The sequence below is a fragment of the Babylonia areolata genome, chromosome 18, assembly GCF_041734735.1.
Source record: "Babylonia areolata isolate BAREFJ2019XMU chromosome 18, ASM4173473v1, whole genome shotgun sequence".
Lineage (NCBI taxonomy): Eukaryota > Metazoa > Mollusca > Gastropoda > Neogastropoda > Buccinidae > Babylonia > Babylonia areolata.
The window spans coordinates 35,797,583-35,818,179 of NC_134893.1; the positions used below are offsets into that span (position 1 = coordinate 35,797,583).

Consider the following 20,597-nt stretch of genomic DNA (forward strand, 5'->3'; position numbering starts at 1 on the left):
CTGTCACCACCACACTACTCTCTCTCCACTCTCCACTCTCCACTCTCCTCAAAGAAAGGAGAGACAGCCCGGAGTAGGGGTGGGGGTGGGGTCTGAGGGGGGGGGGGGGGGGCGGAGAGAGAGAGTAGAGTGAGAGAGGGGATTGTGATCGAGATGGAGAGAACGAACAAACGAACGAATGTTTTATTCAGATAAGGCCAGAGCCCCTTACTGTATTTGTATTTGTATTTCTTTTTATCACAACAGATTTCTCTGTGTGAAATTCTGGCTGCTCTCCCCAGGGAGAGCGCGTCGTAACACAACAGCGCCACCCTTTTTATTTTTTTTTTTCCTTCATGCAGTTTTATTTGGGTTTTGTTTTCCTATCAAAGTGGATTTTTCTACAGAATTTTGCCAGGAACAACCCTTTTGTTGTCGTGGGTTCTTTTACGTGCGCTAAGTGCATGCTGTACACGGGACCTCGGTTTATCGTCTCATCCGAATGACTAGCGTCCAGACCACCACTCAAGGTCTAGTGGAGGGGGAGAAAATATCGGCGGCTGAAGGGAGATTCAATTATAAATGATAATGAGAAAATGACATGAAACAGTAAATCGACAATTCAAATCAACCAAAAATAGTTAACACAAATATTCAACAACATTCACGAAGTTACTGTACGTAATCTCTTCAATGCTGCGTGTATGTATATGGCTAAGTTATACAGAGTTTATTCGTGCCTTGAAGACTTGAGTAAATGAAACCTAAAATTAGACGGGTCTCTATTGATATTTAGGTTGAATCAGTCTTTGTCTAAAGTCACTCAAAGCAAGGCAACAGAACCAAAAAAAATGCAGTTCATCTTCCTTACCCAGATTGCATAAACGGCATGTAGAGAGAGAGAGAGATGGGGCGGGGGGTGGGAGGGGTCAGACAACCAGATACTATCCTCAACAAAAGGAGAGAGAGAGAGATGAGAGAGCGTGAGCGAACGAGAGAGAGATGAGATGAGAGAGAGAGAGAGACAGAGAGAGAGACAGAGATGAGATTAGATAGCCTGAGTGAGCGAGCGAGAGAGAGAGAAAAATGATATGAGACAGCGTGAGTGAGCGAACGAGAGACACAGAGAGAGAGAGATGTGAACACATGAAGCCGTAGGCACGCACACCAGTACTCCGTTCTTTCGCAGGAACAAGCACTGTGGCACTGCGTCACGGCAGAAGACAATGCAATACAGATTGATTCTATGGCAGATCGCTTCTTTCCTCCCAGAATGCTCCACTTAATTAAGAAGCTAGATGAATGCATTTGAAAGAAAAAGAACAGCGTCTTTGTGTGTGCGTGTTGTGTGACTGATAGCACTGAAAACTCGACGGTTGTGTTTGTTGTTGTTGTTGTTGTTGTTGTTCCTCTTCTTCTTCTTCTTCTTCTTCTTCTCCTCCTCCTCCTCCTCCTCTTCCTCCTCCTCCTTCTTCTTCTTCTTCTTCTTCTTCTTCTTCTTCTTCTTCTTCTTCTTCTTCTTCTTCTTCTTCTTCTCTGCTGCTGCTGCTGATGCTGATGCTGTTGTTGCTGTTGTTGTTGTTGTTCTTCTTCTTCTTCTTCTTCTTCTTCTTCTTCTTATTATTATTATTATTATTATTATTATTATTAATACTATCATTTTCATTTGTTTTTGTTGTTGTTTTTTTCCTAAAGACCTAACTTACAACGCGTGCGTGCAGTTACGCTGCTGGTCAGGCATCTGCATACCATGTGTGGTACAGCGAATGGTCCAAACGAAGTGGTGACTCCTTGAGAAACCGAAGTGAACTGAGCGGAGATTTCTCTCTCTCTCTCTCTCTCTCTCTCTCTCTCTCTCTCTCTCTCTCTGTGTGTGTGTGTGTGTGTCTGTCTGTCTGTCTCTCTTCTTCTTCTTCTTCTTCTTCTTCTTCTTCTTCCTCTTCTTCCTCTTCCTCTTCCTCTTCCTCTTCTTCTCTCTCTCTGCTGCTGCTACTCTTCCTCTTCTTCCTCCTCCTCCTCCTCTTCCTCCTTCAGGTCAGGCATCTGCTTAGCAGATGTGGTGTAGCGTACATGGATTTGTCCGAACGCGGTGACGCCTCCTTAAGTGACTGAATTAAACTGAACTTAACAGGAAATCGTCACATAGAAACATAAAGGGGAATGACTCTATCATCAAAGTACACGGGAAGTTCATCGGTCAATGTTTCTGTTTTCGAACAAGGGAATCGTTACACAGTGGACATGAAATTTGCTGCCATGCCTCGGATGGCTATAAAAGGCTATAGGATTTTTAAAACGTTTTAACAATCAACAATAACAGTTTCGTCCTGTTTCCTCTCCAGGTGCTAGCGGCGCAGACCCTGAAGATCGCCAGCATCAATGGCCTGGGGGAGGATAACAAGCTGGAGACAGAGCTGGAGGATGAGATACGCTGGGAGGAGCAACTCCCTCCAAGGGAGGTCATCGGCAGGTCAGGATTATTATCGATTATGATGATGGTGGTGGTGGTGGTGGTGGTGGTGGTGACGATCATTGTCATGATGAACATGGTGCCGTAGAAGTTTCAGTAGCAGCAGCAGTAGTAGCAGTAGTAGCAGCAGTAGTAGTGGTGGTGATGATGGTGGTGGTGGTGACGATCATGGTCATGAAGCAGTAGTGGTGGTGGTGGTGGTGGTCGTCGTCGTCATCGTCGTCGTGGTAGTAGTAGTAGTAGTAGTAGCAGAGGTAGTAGTGGTAGCAGTTTTCAGTTTCATATAAAGAGGCGTCACTGCATTCAGAAAAAATTCCATTTATGCTACACCACATGTGCTGGGCTGACGGATGCCTGAGCAGCCTTGTCAGATCTTTAGCGCATTTAATGCATGATTATTTGTGTACCTATCAGAGCGGATTTCTTCTGGGGAATTTTTTTTAAACATTTTTTTAATTCCATTTTGATAGGTTGACATTTTACAACAACAGCATCTTAATGGACATTTATAAAGAAGAAGAAAAAAAAACACCATAAATACTCTGATAGACACAGGAGTATTATCATTCATTTCTTAAAGATCTTACACAAGCTGTCAAGGAATACAAACTGCCAAGTATCTTAGAACACGCTCACAGCAAGTGAACACCTCAATCATTTCTTATGAATATCAATAAAAGGAAAATAAATATGGGTGGTTAATTTTCGTTAATCATGAACAGGTTACTAATCATTTGTGATCACTAATTTGTAAGGCAGCCATCTGGCAGAGAAAATGGCATGGTTAAAGTTAATGTATGCATTATATTCTTCAATTCTATATCGAGTTTTTAATTTGTTCAAAAAAACTTATATTTCTAGAAAGCTGTCCTCAATTTTACATAAATATAAGTAATACTTTGCAAACAATATTATAAAACACAAAACAGCATCAGTTGTTATTGTCACATCATGTCCAAATAACACAAGTGATTCTGTTAACTTTAAATTTCCCGCATTTACACATCTCTCTTTTATCAGGTCTTCTGGAGAATTTTGCCAGAGGACAACACTTAACGTTGCCATGGGTTCTTTGTCAGTGCGCCAAGTGCGTGCTGCACACGGGACCTCGGTGTTTATCAATGGGAAAGCGCTCAGTTTGATTTTTCAGTCAAACTTGGGACTAAGGGCGAGAATGGGGATCGAGGGACACTCTGCTTGCAGACAATCGTGTTCATCATTCTGCCCCCTTCCTCCTGTAGTAGTAGAATAGAATAGAATATGTCTTTATTACCAAGTGTACCGGGGTCACAAGGAATATTGGGGGGGGGGGATAGTACATAACAAGATACCAACATAAATCGAAAATCATACACAAACACAGGTACAGTAGAGATTAGGATACATACAAGTGTGCATATCAATATAAAAACTTGTGCATACTCACACATGCACACACACACACACACACACACACACACACACACGTTTGAACAGAAGCTGCATATTACATATGGATGGGACTGATGACTAGATCTTCAGGTAGATGGTTGTTGATTGTAGTAGTGGTGGTAGTCGTTGTTCACGTTGTTATAGTTGTAGCAATAGAACATTTAGCAATTTCAAATCTCTGAAAGCACATAACAATGACACGTCAGTCGAGCATAAAGCACACACGAACGCGCGCACACACACACACACACACACACACACACACACACACACACACACACACACACACACACACACACACACACTTTTTTTTTAATTCGTTTGATGTGAGTGACAGGCGGAATAGCCGAGTGGTTAAAGCGTTGGACTTTTAATCTGAGGGTACTGGGTTCGAATCACGGATACGACGCCAGGTGGGTAAAGGGTGGAGATTTTTCCGATCTCCCAGGTCAACATATGTCCAGATCTGCTAGTGCCTGAACCCCTTTCGAGTGTATACGCACGCAGAAGTTTCAAATACGCACGTTAAAGATCCTGTAGTCTATGTCAGCGTTCGGTGGGTTATGGAAACAAGAACATGTACCCAGCATGCACACCCCCGAAAGCGGAGTATGGCTGCTTTCATGGCGGGATAAAAAAAAAATGGTCATACACGTAAAGCCAAGCCCACTCGTGTACATACGAGTGAACGTGGGAGTTGCAGCTCACGAACGAAGAAGAAGAAGACGTTTGATGTGAGTGAGAGGGATTGTGAATTCCATGTTTATACATCTGAAGAACTAAAAGCTCTTCTGTCGTGTTTCTTTCTCTAGAATTTGGGAATAATAATAATAATAATAATGGATACTTATATAGCACACTATCCAGAAATCTGCTCTAGGTGCTGTACAAAAACGCTTTTGATAACATAAAACATTATATCTATGTTACATACACACACCAAAATGTGACCACACACACACACACGCGCGCGCGCGCGCGCGCACGCACGCACACACACACACACACACACACTGCATACATACATTTTAACATACATGTGTATCTAACAGCTACCCAAACACATACGCACACATAGGCAGGCACAAACTTACATAGACACACGCACACACAATACACATTCATATACATGCATGTAGTTGTGGACCTGCCACAATTGAACTTATTGCTGAGGGAAAAGGTGAGTTTTGAGACGAGATTTAAAAGATGCGAGGGAATCAGAATGACGGAGGTTATCAGGGAGCTTGTTCCACGTCTTTGGCGATTGAAAAGAAAACGATCTGTGTCCATAGGTCTTACTTCTGACGTGAGGTATCCTGAGAAGTCGAGTATCAGAGGAAGAACGGAGCTGGCGAGACGGGGTATAGATATGGATGAGTTCAGAAAGATATTTGGGGCCAGATCCGTTGACTGCAGAAAAGGTCAGAGTGGATAGCTTATAGTCTATTCGATCAGAAACAGGCAACCATAAAAAAAAACATTCTATCATCAGCGAAAGAGGGGAGATACCTTGAAAGCACGTATTTAGTTTAAACTTCAGAAATGCACTGCGTTGCGTGCAATTCCAGAAATTAACGTGAAAACAGAGACATACTTCTTCTTCTTCTTCGTTCGTGGGCTGCAACTCCCACGTTTACTCGTATGTACACGAGTGGGCTTTTACGTGCATGACCGTTTTTACCTCGCCATGTAGGCAGCCATACTCCGTTTTCGGGGTTGTGCATGCTGGGTATGTTCTTGTTTCCATAACCCACCGAACGCTGACATGGATTACAGGATCTTTAACGTGCGTATTTGATTTTCTGCTTGCGTATACACACGAAGGGTGTTAAGGCACTAGCAGGTCTGCACATGTGTTGACCTGGGAGATTTTAAAAATCTCCACCCTTTACGCACCAGGCGCCGTTACCGTGATTCGAACCCGGGACCCTCAGATTGAAAGTCCAACGCTTTAACCACTCGACTATTACGCCTGTCAGAGACATACGATATTGTACTGAATATTCAGCTCAACGGGAAGCCAGTGTAATTCTTTAGAAGGAAATTCGTTCACTCCTGCAGGTAGAGTAAATTCGCTTCTGATTCAGATAAGAAAATAAACTCCAACCCGATCATGTGCGGGTGCTTTGGGTAAAGGTATAAAAGGAAAAAAAAAACACCCACTCACAGGTAGGTGGAAAGTGGCACAGTGGTTAAGACGCTCATCTCCCGTAAGGGTCTGGGTTCGAATCCCGCCCTCGCCCTTTCTCCCAAGTTTGACTGGAAAATCAAACTGAGCGTCTAGTCATTCAGATGAGACGATAAACTGAGGTCCCATGTGTAGTATGCACTTGGCGCACTGAAAAAGAACCCAAGGCAACAAAAAGGGTTGCCACGTGGCAAAATCATGTAGACGAAATCCAACCTGATGTGTACACAAATGTACGTGCATGCAATCAAGACCTGGCTAAGCGTGTTGGGTCATGCTGCTGGTCAGGCATCTGCTCAGCAGATGTGGTGTGATGTAGCGTATATGGATTTGTCCGAACGCAGTACTGCCTCCTTGAGAAGACTCACATGCAAATCCGGTGTTTCGTTTATCACTTATTAAAATATCAATGAATTTAACAATGTTCCATCAAAGTATTTTACCCAAAAGCTATCAACACGCACCTTAGGACGAACACTGAAGACTTGAGATGCATGCAGTCTTATCTTGTCTTGCCTTGTCTTGTCTTGTCTTGTATTGTATTGTATTGTATTGTATTGTATTGTATTGTATTGCTCTTTTGTCACACTTCTTTGTGCAATTCGGGCTGCTCTCCCCAGGGAGAGCGCGTCGCTAATGTGATGGCGCCGCCTATTCTTCCTGCCTACAAGAGTATTCATTTTCCCGTTAAAGTGGATTTTTTTTCCCCCCGGGACAATCTTTTCTGTTGCCGTAGATTCTTTTACATGCGCTCATTGCACGCTAAACACGGAAATTCGGTTTATCGTCTCACCTGAATGACTAGCGTCCTGACCCACCATTCAGGGTCTAGTGGTGGGGAAGAAAACAAACACTACTGGCGAGTGTCGGGTTTGAACCTGTGCTCTCGGGTATTTTTTTCCTTTTGCTAAGCGGACGCGTTACCTACCACAAAGCCACCATCACCACCACCACCACCACCACTCCACACACGCAAATGTAAGCACTACATACTGACATTGCTTTTAGCCTTTTGTTACCGCATGACCATGGATGATGCAGACCAGTGGGCCTGTATTTGCATTGTTCTTGCGTTCTTTCACAGCCGGACAACTCAAGCTGTCTGATATTGTGTGCTGTGAAAGGAATCCCAACAGATTGCTATCAAAGAGGCCATCATTAACCCAGTTCAGCTGAAAATGTTGTCCACAGTGGTTTGCTGTTAGCTACTGTCCCTGGGGAGGAGAGGGGGGGCGGGGTTGGGGGAGGGGGGAGCTAGGGGAGGGTGGTTGAGGGCGGAGAAGGAGGGGGGGGGGGTCGTTATCAAAGCCTTAAGAAAAATGAAGAGAAGCAGAGATGTTGTCTTTTGAAATGTTGTCCAGGAAACGGGACATTGGGTTTTGTTTGTTTTGTTTTCAAACTTTTCCTCCGTTACTTTTCAATCAGTCAGTTGATCAATCATTTTAATGTCTCACACACACACACACACACACACACACACACACACACACACACAGTGTACAGAAATTTGCCTTCAGGATATTAAAAAAAAAGAAGTTGAGACCTTTTGTTTTGTTGTTAAACAATAAAATGATATAACAAATTGTTGTTTTTTCTAAAAAGAACCGTCATTGCACCATAAGAGGAAACCACATTCAAAGCCAGTGTGAAGAATAACCCACAGACATAAGCCATGACAAGGGTTGGGGATGGGAGAGAGGGTGTGATGGGGGCGGGGGGGGCGGGGGGGCAGGGGGAGGAGGAGGAAAGGGAAGATGGACGTAACAGAATGACCATCACAGTAAAATATAATTGTCATTTGTTTGTTTGTAATGTGCCACACGCCAATAAGAATTGTTCCTCTCTTTTTTCCTTAAATTTGATTTTTAATTTGAAAAATACCTCGAACTTTATCTGAAAGCGAATTCGTATTTATCTATACTCCCTGTCTCTCTCTCTCTCTCTCTCTCTCTCTCTCTCTCTCTCTCTCTCTCTCTCTCTCTCTCTTTCTCTCTCTTAATTTCTTTCTCTCTCCTCTATTTATCTTTCTCTTTAGTCTATCTCTCCCTCCCTTCCCCTTCCCTCTCTCTCTCTCTCTTTCTCTCTCTCTCTCTCTCCCACTCTCTCTCAGCCTCTCTCTCTCTCTCTCTCTCTGTCTCACCCACTCTCTCTCAGCCTCTCTCTCTGTCTCTCTCTCTCTCTCTCTCTCTCTCTCTCTCCCTCTCTCTCTCTCCCCCTCTCTCCTCTCTCTCTCAAGTTCTTGCCCTAGCTCCAGCCCCCAGCTCTAGCTCTCACTGTTCCATCAATACCTCTCTGAAAAAAAAAAGAAGTGGAATTGCAAATACGGGAGACACCAGAGCAGAAATTAGGCTAGTGCTTTGACCATTTCCTATCGTCTGCTTGTGATTGGTCCCCGCCATCTGCTCTAGGGCCCTCTCTGGAAGCAGGCAAGCATCTTCCTCCTTACAGGACATGCAGCATAAGTCGTGGGGAAGAAGGAGGAGGAGGGGGAAGGGGGATAAAGGGGGTGAAGAGGAGAGATAGAGAAGAAGAAAAAAAAGCCAATGATTTTGTACCGTCATTCTGAAACACGCGATAAAACGCTCTGTCTTCTTTCAGCGTTTGTTGTGGGGAGAGGAGGAGTGCGTGCTGCTCAATCTGTGATTTTGGGGCTTTTTTTTTTATTTCATTTATGCGTTGTGTCATATGAAAACCAGAACAAACAGAAGAAGTCAGCAATGTTGTACTGAGAGTGTGCATCTGCAACGGCCTTTGTTTGTTTGTTTGTCTGTTTGTTTGTTTGTTTGTTTCTGAAGTCTTCTTCTTCTTCTTCTTCTTCTTCTTCTTTCGTGGGCTGCAACTCCCGCGTTCACTCGTATGTACACGAGTGGGCTTTTACGTGTATGACCGTTTTAACCCCGCCATGTAGGCAGCCATACTCCGCTTTCGGGAGTGTGCATGCTGGGTATGTTCTTGTTTCCATAAGATTACAGGATCTTTTACGTGCGTATTTGATCTTCTGCTTGCAGAAGGGGGTTCAGGCACTAGCAGGTCTGCACATATGTTGACCTGGGAGATCGGAAAAATCTCCACCCTTTATCCACCAGGCGCCGTTACCGAGATTCGAACCCGGGACCCTCAGATTGAAAGTCCAACGCTTTAACCACTCGGCTATTGCGCCCGTCTTTTTCTGAAGACAAATTAGTGCCGTTCGTGAGCTTTCTGTAATGAGATGTTTGATATTATTATCATCACATGCAGTCAAGGACGTGTAGTGTGAACCTCTCCTATGTCTCTCTGTCTCTCTGTCTCTGTCTCTGTCTCTCTCTCTCTCAGTCTCAAGGCCTGACTTACACGCTGGTTTTTGTGAAGGTGAAGCATCTGCTCTTCGTTTGTTTTGTTTTTTTCTTTCTTTTTTTTTCCATTTTCTTTTTCAAAGCGGATGTGTGCAACGTATGTGGATGAATCCACACAGCAGTTACACCTTCTTAAAACTGAAACTGAAACTTTTAGAATGAAACGAGAAAGAAGGAGAAATTATGTTAAGTGTTGATGGATTTTATTAGACTGAAAAAAAAAACCAAAGAGAGAGACACACACAGAGAGATAGAGCAATGGTGTATGGGTGATATGATTTCCTCACGTACACAAACGATTATTAATGAACTTAGGGGTGCAGCACAGAAACACGTTGGTCACTTATCGATCATATGTTACTGTGTGCATTATCAGTATCAGGCTTCGTATTTGTTTGTTTCTTGTTGTCTTTTTTACTTGTCTTGTTTTTCCCACCACCCCACCCCAACCCCCACCCTTTCACCTTCGAAAGGCAAAGTGCACTGTTTGGAGAATTCACATTGATTGTAGTGAGAGATCAGTGGTCAGTTCTATGTGGTGAAAAATTATTATAGATTGAACCAGATGTCAACAGTTAGCAGAATGTGCGACGGGGTGTTGAACAGAATTCCGTCCTCTCTCGTCTTCCACTTGCTGTGTTTTAATCCGTAGACAGCCACGTCTCTTACCTGTTGTGAGCACTTATACACTTAAAATGTGGGAACTGACAAAGCGGTTAGCTGTGCTTTCGCTCAGTCGAGGTTGGTGTTAGACATCTTGCTTCCCTGCAGCGGAGAACTGGAGGCTGCTCCTTTTGGTTTTTTTACTCCAAAATGTGAGAAAACTTTCTGCCTTGCAGTTTTCTTCTTCTTTCTTTCCGTCTTTCTTTCTTTCTTTTTTCTTTCTTTTTCTTTTTTTTTTTTATTCCATCATGTCGTGTCGTCTTGAGTTCCAATACGCCATACACACAAGAGTGGTGGTGGTGGTGGTGGTGGTAGGTAATTGTGGTGGTGGTGGTGGTGGTGGTGATAGGTGGTGAAGAGAGTGGTGGTGGTGGTGGTAGGTAGGTAGGTAATGATGGTGGTGGTGGTGGTAGGTAGTTAATGGTGGTGGTGGTGGTAGGTAATTGTGGTGGTGGTGATGATGGTGGTGGTTGTGGTGATAGGTAATTGTGGTGGTGGTGGTGGTGGTGGTGGTAGGTAATTGTGGTGGTGGTTATAGGTAGTGGTGGTGGTGGTGGTCGTGGTGGTGGTGATTGATGGTGGAGGTAGTGGTGGTGGCGGTGGTGGTGGTGGTGTTGATAGGTAGTGGTGGTGGCGGTGGTGGTGGTGGTGTTGATAGGTAGTGGTGGTGGCGGTGGTGGTGGTGTTGATAGGTAGTGGTGGTGACGGTGATAGATGATGGCGGTGGTGGTGGTAGGTGACGGTGGTGGGGATAGGTGAGTAGGTAGTGGTGGTGGTGGTTTTAAGTGGTGTTAGTAGTTGGTGATGTGGTTGTTGGTGGTGGTAGTGGTGGCCAAGATAGTGATAGACGGATTGACATATTGACAGACGATAGGTGAGTAGGTAGTGGTGGTGGTGGTTTTAAGTGGTGTTAGTAGTTGGTGATGTGGTTGTTGGTGGTGGTTGTGGTGGCCAAGATAGTGATAGACGGATTGACATATTGACAGACGAACAGACAAGAAACGACTTAAGAGGATAAAAGAAACCAGATCAAAATAGCAGTTATGTCAGGTGGACATTGGAGAAATATTCAAGGTTTGTTTTTTGTTTTGGTTTTTTTGTTTGTTTGTTTGTTTTCTCAAGGCCTGACTAAGCGCGTTGGGTTCTAGCACAAAATTTCCAGAAGGCTGGGCTGCTATTTATACTGAAAGACCCCCGGCATCCCCACGGGGGGGAATAAACCATCTTGAACCTTGATCAGTATCAGTAGCAGTCACTGCGTTCGGTCAAATCCATATACGCTACACCACATCTGCCAAGCAGATGCCTGACCAGCAGCGTAACCCAACGCGCTTCGTCAGGCCTTGAGAATAAATAAATAAATAAATAATGAATATTTTTTTTAATAAGAAAATAAATAAAATTAAATTAAATCAATTTTTTAAAAGATAATAATAATAATAATAATAATAATAATAATAATAATAAAATAAAGTAAAAAAATAATAAATTAAATTAATAAAGTAAAAAAAAATTGATAATAATAAAAGAAAAAGAAAAAGAACATAAAAAAATAAGAAATAAAATAATAATAATAATAAAAAATGATAATAATAATAATAATAATAATAATAATAAAAGTGGTAGAACAGTCTCATGGTAGAATACTCGCCTGCCAGACACAGTGGATATGAAATCTCTGCCGTTCCTATGTTCGAACCTCAGACACAGTGGATGTGAAATCTCTGCCGTTCCTATGTTCGAACCGCAGACACAGTGGATGTGAAATCTCTGCCGTTCCTATGTCCGAATCCCCAGACACAGTGGATGTGAAATCTCTGCCGTTCCTGTGTCCGAATCCCCAGACACAGTGGATGTGAAATCTCTGCCGTTCCTATGTTCGAACCCCTGACACAGTGAATGTGAAATCCCCCAGACACAGTGGATGTGAAATCTCTGCCGTTCCTATGTTCGAACCTCAGACACAGTGGATGTGAAATCTCTGCCGTTCCTATGTCCGAATCCAAGACACAGTGGATGTGAAATCTCTGCCGTTCCTATGTCCGAACCCTCAGACACAGTGGATATGAAATCACTGCCCCAGTGTCCGTTAATCAAAACTAAAGTTTTCTGCTACCCGGCGATATCAGGTATCCATTCCCTCCTGGGGTGGAGTGAGGGACATGGGGAGTACAGTGCCTATCTCAAGGGCACAACACCATGACGAAACCCTAGAACCCTCAGGCCTCGTACCCTGAACACTGGTGACAACTGGGTCACCAGTTCAACGTCTGATTCTGCCTCTGCGCTTCCTGCATACAAGTTCACCACACTGTTTTGTCTGTACTATAGATGTTTGCATCATGTACGTCTGGAACAGTTTACCATACCAGCTTCGCCACTTTCCCTCATTTCAGGTTTTTGTTTTTTGTTTTTGTTTTTGTTTTTTTTAATGATCTGAAAATCACATCTTTTTTTTAACGCCTATTTATTGACCTTCCAGACCTTTCCAATGACATTCAGTCATAAGCCATGCAAACTCGGCGCGCGTGTGTGTGTGTGTGTTTAATGTTTATTGTAAGGCGCTCTGAACTCTTGAAAGCGGGAAAGCGCTAAACAAGAATCTATCAATAGTAGTAGTAGCAGCAGGAGCAGCGGCAGCAGTAGTAGTAGTCGCATTAGTAGTAGTAGTAGTATCATCATCATCGTCGTCATCGTCGTCGTTGTTGTTGTTGTCATCGTCGTCATCATCATCATTATTGTTGTTGTTGTTGTCGTCATTATTATTATCATCATTGTTATTGTTGTTGTTGTCGTCATCGTTATCGTCATCAACATCATTATTATTATCATTGTTATTGTTGTTCTTGTTCTTGTCATTATTATCATTATTATTATTATTATTATTATTATTATTATTATTATCACCATCATCATCATCATTACCATCATTATCATCATCAACATCATTATTGTTATCATTATTATTGTTCTTCTTGTTCTTGTTATTATTATTATTATTATCATTATCATTATTATTATTATTATTACCATCATCATCATCATCACCATCATCATCATTATCACATCTGTTGATGCAATGCTACTGCTGTTGTTGTCCCCCCCTCCCCCTCCCACCACCTATCCCGAAAAAATCATTATTTAAACATGCATTTACACCACACAACCCCCTCCCCCACTCTCCCACCACCTATCCCGAAAGAATCATTATTTTAACAGGGCCAGGCGGAAGTGTGAGGAGGTGCTGCACTCCAAGAACATGCTGCTGGTCATCATTATCCTGAACGTCGTGGACTGTCTGCTGGTGGTGGGGGAGCTGACCCTGGACTTCCACCAGGTCACCGGTCAGTGTTTGCTGGACCCGAGTTCGATTCTTTGTTGGGGGGTGGGGGGGTGCTTGGGGGGGGGGAGGCAGGTGGTGGGGAGAGTGGGGGAGGGGGTTGTATGGTGTAAATGCATGTTTAAAGAATGATTCTTTCGGGATAGGTGGTGGGAAGGGGAGGGGGTTGTATGGTGTAAATGCATGTTTAAATAATGATTTTTTCGGGATAGGTGGTGGGAGAGTGGGGGAGGGGGTTGTATGGTGTAAATGCACGTTTAAATAATGATTCTTTCGGTATAGGTGGTGGGAGGGGGGAGGGGGGGACTGTGTGGTGAAACTGCGTATTTAAATAATTATTCTTTTGGGGGACAAATACAGGGTGGAAGAGGGACGCTGTATGGTGTAAATGCGTGTTTAAATAATGATTTTTTTTTCGGGTACAGGTGGTGGGAGGGGGGACTGTATGGTGTAGATGCATGTTTAAATGTCATAAATGTCTATGTAATCGTAAAGCCTGACTCGTGTGGTGACGTTTATGTGACAATCCACACGTCCTTTCAACGCTTGAACAGAAGAAAGAAAAAAAAACATGCAGTTCAAATTATACAAAAGTACATGGCTTGTCATACGAACTCACCTTCCAAATTTCAGTATCCTAGACGTTGGTATGCGTCTGACGTACGTTATGAATCATGCGTACACCCAGTTTTGAGACTACAACTACAAAAACGAATTTGACGACATCTAGGGTGAGTTTCACTCAAGAGAATCCGAATGCAAGAGAAGATAAGATAAGATGAGAAGAGATGAGAAGTATCCGGTAAGAGGACATGTGTTTGCTTCTTTTGGGGGGAGGGTCAGAAACGGATTGGGAAGATGGAGAGTATGGGAAGGGCGGGGGGGACGGGGACGGTCTTTGCTTTTAGTTGATGGTGGTGGTGGTGGTGGTAGTCTTGTGATGGCGGTGGTGGTGGTGATGTGATGTAGGTGGTGGTAATGTGGATGGTGGTGGTGGTGGTGGTGATGGGGCTACGGGAGGTTAACGTTGGTGATGTTGGTTGTCTTGTGGTGGTGGTGGTGGTGGTGGTGTATGGATGGTGATGGCAAACACACACACACACACACACACACACACACACACACACACACACACACACTGACCCCCTCAACGCACTCAACCCACCACTACCTCACCGCGACCACCACCACCACCATCATCACCACCACCACCCACCCAACCACTCATCCACCCCACAAAACCAACACCTTCCCACCCCCATTCCCCCTCACCCCTCTCTCTCTCTCTCTCTAACCCCCCCTTCTCCATCATCCCGAAACAGACCAACTGTTAACGTTGGAGGATCACACTAAAGAGTTCGCCAAGAAGCTCTACAACAACACCAACAATAAGGATGCACTGGCGGACCTGACTGACATCAGGGAGGACGACGTCACCATACTCTTCGACCGCCTGCTGTCCAGCTTCATCGTTTGGAACGCCTCGGGGTCTGGATCTGGACCTGGATCTGGATCTGGATCTGGATCTGAATACACGGGGCCAAACTTGGCTGCCGACTGCCGGCCCATCCTGGCGACTTACAAGTGAGCTTGTGGTGTGGTGTGCTGTGCTGTGCTGTCCTGTGCTCTCTTGTGGTGGGTTGTAGTGTGGTGTGGTGTAGTGTGGTGTGGTGGGTTGTAGTATGGTGTGATGTGGTGTGGTGTGATGGGTTGTAGTTTGGTGTGGTGTGATGTGGTGTGGTGTGGTGGGTTGTTGTGTGGTGTGTGTGGTGTAGTATGATGGGTTGTAGTGTAGTGTGGTGTGGTGTGGTGTGGTGTGATGGGTTGTAGTGTGGTGTAGTGTGGTGTGGAGTGGTGTGGTGGATTGTAGTGTGGTGTGGTGTGGTGGGTTGTAGTGTGGTGTGGTGTGGCGTGGTGTGGTGTTGTGTGAGGGGGTGGTGTGGTGTGGTGTGGTTGGTTGTAGTGTGGCGTGGTGTGGTGTATGTGGTGTGGTGTGGTGGGTTGTAGTGTGGTGTCGTGTGGCGTGGTGTGGTGTTGTGTGAGGGGGTGGTGTGGTGTGGTGTGGTGGGTTGTAGTGTGGTGTGGCGTGGTGTGGTGTTGTGTGAGGGGGTGGTGTGGCGTGGTGTGGTGTTGTGTGAGGGGGTGGTGTGGTGTGGTGTGGTTGGTTGTAGTGTGGTGTGGTGTGGTTGGTTGTAGTGTGGCGTGGTGTGGTGTATGTGGTGTGGTGTGGTGTGGTGTGTTTACTTGTTGTGTGGTGTGAGGGAGGGTGTGATGGTGTGGTGTGAGGTTGTGTATGGTGGTGTGGTGTGGTGTGGTGTGGTTGTAGTGTGGTGGGAGGGGGGTGTTGGTGTGGTATGGTGTGGTGTGGTGTGAGGGGGTTGTGTGTAGTGTGGCAGGCTGTAGTGTGAGGTGAGGGTGTGTGTGTGGTGTGGTGCGGTGTGGTGTGAGGGGGTTGTGTGTGGTGTGAGGGGGTTGTGTGGTGTGGTGTAGTGTGGTGGGTTGTAGTATGGTGTGAAAGGGTTGTGTGAAGGGGTTGTGTGTAGTGGTGTAGTGCGATGTAGTGTGGTGTGGCGTGGTGTGGTAGTGGGGTTGAGCGTGATGTTTGTGGTGGTGGTGGTGGTGGTCTGGTATTCGGTCATTCAACACACTTTGGGACAAGGCTCTGAAAGACCATATTGAACCAATCACAATGGAGAATTAGCATCTGAAAGACCACCGAAAACCTTTCACTCTGGGAGACTATGCTCTGAAAGATCACAGTTGTGGCCTCCTGGCGACCTATCATCGATGCTTCCCTGTGGACTTCCGGCACTGGGACAGCGACAGACGGGACCGGGAGAGGTTGTGTATGTGAGTGACGTGAGAGTAATGCCACAGAAACGGTGCAGATGATTGGGTAGCAAAACAAAAAAAAGACATTTGCTTTATTTAATGGTGTTCTCTCTTTTTTTCGTCTCCTTCCAGCGCCTCCGTTGGCACGGCCACCAACGTGCTGTCGTCGCTGTTGACGTTCGTTGCCGAGGTGGGTCAGAGTCCGCCGAGGATGAAGCCCATGGACCACGAGCACCGGACGCACGAGCAGATGGCGCACAAGCTGCACTACCTGAGCATCTCCATCCTGTCCTTCCTGCTGCTGGAGGTGAGTTACGTGTGTGTGTGTGTGGGAGGGGTGGGTGGGTGTGTGTGTGCGTGTGTGTGTGTGTGCGTGTGTGTGAGAGAGAGAGAGAGAGAGTGCGTGCGTGTGTGTATGTGTGTGTATGTATGTGTGTGTGTGTGTGTGCGTGCGTGAGTGTGTGCGTGTGTGCATACATACATGCATCCATACATACATACATGCAACATATATCAACACACACACGCACACACACACACACACACACACACACACACACACACACACACACACACGCATGCACGCACGCACACACGCATGCACGCACGCACGCACGCACGCATGCACACTGCAAAGACCAAATGTTGATCGAAATTTACTTGGTATCCCGTCTGTTTCAAAATGCATTTCTAAAGTCAGAGACGTATATATTGCTTGATCAGAAATAAGTTCTTTCCCAGGCACACTTTCTATGGAAATAAACAAAAACCGATGAATGCTTCTTTCTTGGTGTTTTGGTTGTTGTTGTGTTGTTGTTTGTTTGTTTGTTTGTTTGTTTGTTTGTGTGCTTTTTTGTTTTTGTTTTCCAAATGCCTCAGTGACAACAGTGGAGTGATGGCCTAGAGGTAACGCGTCCCCATAGGAAGCGAGAGAATCTGAGCGCGGTGGTTCGAATCACGGCTCAGGCGCCGATATTTTCTCCCTCTCCACTTGACCTTGAGTGGTGGTCTGGACGCTAGTCATTCGGATGAGACGATAAACCGAGGTCCCGTGTGCAGCATGCACTTAGCGCACGAAAAAGAGCCCACAGCAACAAAAGGGTTGTTCCTGACAAAAATCCACTTTGATAGAAAAAACAAATAAAACTGCACGCAGGAAAAATACCAAAAAATGAGTGGCGCTGTAGTATAGCGACGGGCTCTCCCTGGGGAGATCAGCCCGAATTTCACACAGAGAAATCTGTTGTAATAAAAAGAAATACAAATACAAATTCCAATGATGGTTATGATGGCTTCGTATCAACCACTTCACTACTGAATCTTGGGTAAATGTGATCAGTGTGGCGTGAGTACTGAAAGGCAGTGACTATTTTTGTGCGCTTATTAATGGTGTCGTTGGGTTTGTTCAACAAACGTTATACAGTCAATCACTTTGTCTACATATGCAGAACAGATCAAATAAGACCAGGTGTATGGCATTGTTTGAGTGATTTAATAAACCGTTATGAAATAGAAAGATGTGTGTATTCAGTGGAAATGTTAAACACGGTTGTTAAAACACATGGGAATTCATGGAACACCAAAATACACAGTCATGATATATATCTTATCTATACACATAAATATACATACACGTATACATACATTTAATACACCTGCCTCACTATTGCACACTTTGATATTTCGCCATAATTTATTATGAGTTATTGTTTTCAAGAAGTTTAACATATGGACGACACCGTTTTCTGTTAATGGAAATCATAATATGGTTTATGTTCTTTTTTCTACAGTGTTGCTCGACATACATTAAAGTAAACAAAGTGTCAATAATTCTGTGCTGATGCCAATAATTATAATGTTTATTATTTGTTATATCATTGCATCACTATCAATACCTAATGATAGTGTTTTCGCCTTGACCTTGAAAAGAGCGAATAAAAAAAAAACACAAAAAAACAGTGATACAATCCCAAAAGGAAAGAAGTCCAAATAACAGGGTGGTGACCTGACGTCCTGACCTGTATGTGAGCTCTGTCTTATCTCTGCGTGGTGATAGTCCTTCGCTGACAAGCATAATCGTCAGCAGCAGTGAAGGTGTTAAACATAATCTTCACATTTGCTTATTTGTGTTTGCGCATTCTTCCGTCTTTGCTGCTGTGTGCACATGTCAGATGATCGGTGTAAGGACAGGCCCGGCACTTCCTTTTTTGAGGAAGTGTCTGGGTTTGTTCCAATGTACCTTTTATTTGCCTGTGTTCTTGCTGAATCGGTAGCGTAAGCAGCACTGACTTGAAGTTGTGTACCTTGTGAATGGAGAGAGTTACCACTCTTTACTATTAATTTTGTTAATTATTTCATCTCCATGCCATTGTTTGTTCATAACCTTCATAGTATTTTCGTTTCTTGTGCATCACATATTCCAAGAATCTGCACTTCTTTCGACGAGTTTCTTCCATGAACTATCACAATTGTGTGTGTGTGTGTGTGTGTGTGTGTGTGTGTTCTCGGCTCTTTATCAAAATGAAAATGCATACTGGTATCTACTGAACTTGATTCTGAATGTGTTACTTTCTGTATGTTCTGTTGCAGACATTATTAAAGATTGGGAGTGTCGGCAGAAGGTTTCTCAGGAAGAAGATGGAGGTAAGCAAAAAAAACAACAACAGAACTTAGCATTTCCAATTCCACGGGTTTATTTCTCATTGTTTGAGTCTTGTTATTTCAGGCAACGAAGAAAACGTTAGCTTTCATTGGTCAAGATTTCTTGTAAGATTGGTGATATTTTGTTTTCTTGTCAACAAGACATGCGTCTCTTGTTGTTTTTTGTTTGTTGTTGTTGTTTTCATCTGTTCAAAACCATTAACTCACGCCCAGACCTACACAAATCACATGGATGCTCGACTTCCCTTTCTTGCCCCCTTTCTAATGTTCCAAACAGTGGTTCCTGTATCAGCGTAAGCATTAGAAGACATTATTACATGACTGAACCCTGTAGCTGTTGTGAATCTTCATGGAATGAAACCGCTGTGGTATGAATTTGAACTGCAAGAATACTTTTTTGTGTGTGTACTTTTATGCGGTGTGATTGGTTTTGCTAAATAGATGATACTAATCATCATCATCATAATCATAATCACAATCATAATAATAATAGTGATAAGAAAACGAAGAAGAATAGTAATAATGATGATGATAATAATAATAATAATAATAATAGTGATGATGATGATAGCTGAATTGGTAGCGTAAGCAGCATTGGCTTGAAGTTATGTACCTTGTGTGTGGAGAGACTGACCACTCTTTACTATTTGTTAATAATAATAATAATAATAAATCATGATAATAATAATAATAATAATAATAATAATAATAATAAAGAAGAAGTACCCAGATGAAGGAATTCAAACAAAGAAATCTGACCGACATCCAGAGCTGTGACCTCAATCTTAAAATCAGACAACAGCCCTTCACTGTGAAGCGTACTGTATTTGTCCAGCAGCAGTCAAAAGGTTAAATGCTATATTCCACTCATAGAAAATTGCAAATAAAGCTGTGTGTGTGCGTACGTGTGTGTGTGTGTGTGTTTACGTGTGTGTGTCTGTGTGTATTTGTGCGTCCGTGCGTGTTTTTGTGTGTGCGCACGTGTGTGTGTGTTTGTGTGTGCGTATGTATGTGTGTTGTTTGTTTCGTTGTTTGTTTGTTTGTTTCCGCTACTGCTACTGCTTGCGACGCCCCGCCATTGACTGACTGGTGATCCGTGTTGGTGACTGATTGATTGATTGATTGATTGATGGCAGATGTTTGACGCCGTGGTGGTGGCCATCTCCTTCACGCTGGACCTGGTGTTCGTCCAAGGGCTGACGGCCTCCAACATGCGGAGCTTCGTGGTCATCCTGTCCTTTCTGCTGCCCTGGAGGGTGCTGCGGGTTTTGAACAGTCAGTGCCCCCCCGCCCCGGTCCCCCCCCCCCACACACCCCACCCTCGCCTCCCCTCCCCAGTGTTTTTAATCAAATGATTGTAGTGTTTTGGGGGTTTTTTGTTTTTTTTTAATTCTTTATTTTTATTTTTTTCCAACATTGAGTGATGGCCTAGAGGTAACGCGTCCGCCTAGGAAGCGAGAGAATCTGAGCACGCTGGTTCGAATTACGGCTCAGCCGCCGATATTTTCTCCCCTCCACTAGACCTTGAGTGGTGGTCTGGACGTTAGTCATTCGGATGAGACGATGAGCATGCACTTAGTGCACGTAAAAGAACCCATGGCAACAAAAGGGTTGTTCCTGGCAAAATTCTATAGAAAAATCCACTTCGATATGAAAAACAAATAAAACTACACGCAGGAAAAAATACAAAAAAAATGG

At 44.1% G+C, this 20,597-nt stretch overlaps 1 protein-coding gene across 1 annotated transcript in view; it reads left to right on the forward strand.

Moving 5' to 3' along the window:
* LOC143292228 (uncharacterized) overlaps window positions 1-20,597 on the forward strand; it is a 94,112-nt gene that overhangs the window by 66,338 nt on the left and 7,177 nt on the right. The window contains exons 3-8 of the mRNA XM_076602416.1: window positions 2,322-2,449; window positions 13,286-13,410; window positions 14,729-14,990; window positions 16,371-16,545; window positions 18,828-18,881; window positions 20,036-20,174. Coding sequence (XP_076458531.1) covers window positions 2,322-2,449; window positions 13,286-13,410; window positions 14,729-14,990; window positions 16,371-16,545; window positions 18,828-18,881; window positions 20,036-20,174 — 883 coding nt within the window. The remainder of the gene's footprint in view (window positions 1-2,321; window positions 2,450-13,285; window positions 13,411-14,728; window positions 14,991-16,370; window positions 16,546-18,827; window positions 18,882-20,035; window positions 20,175-20,597) is intronic.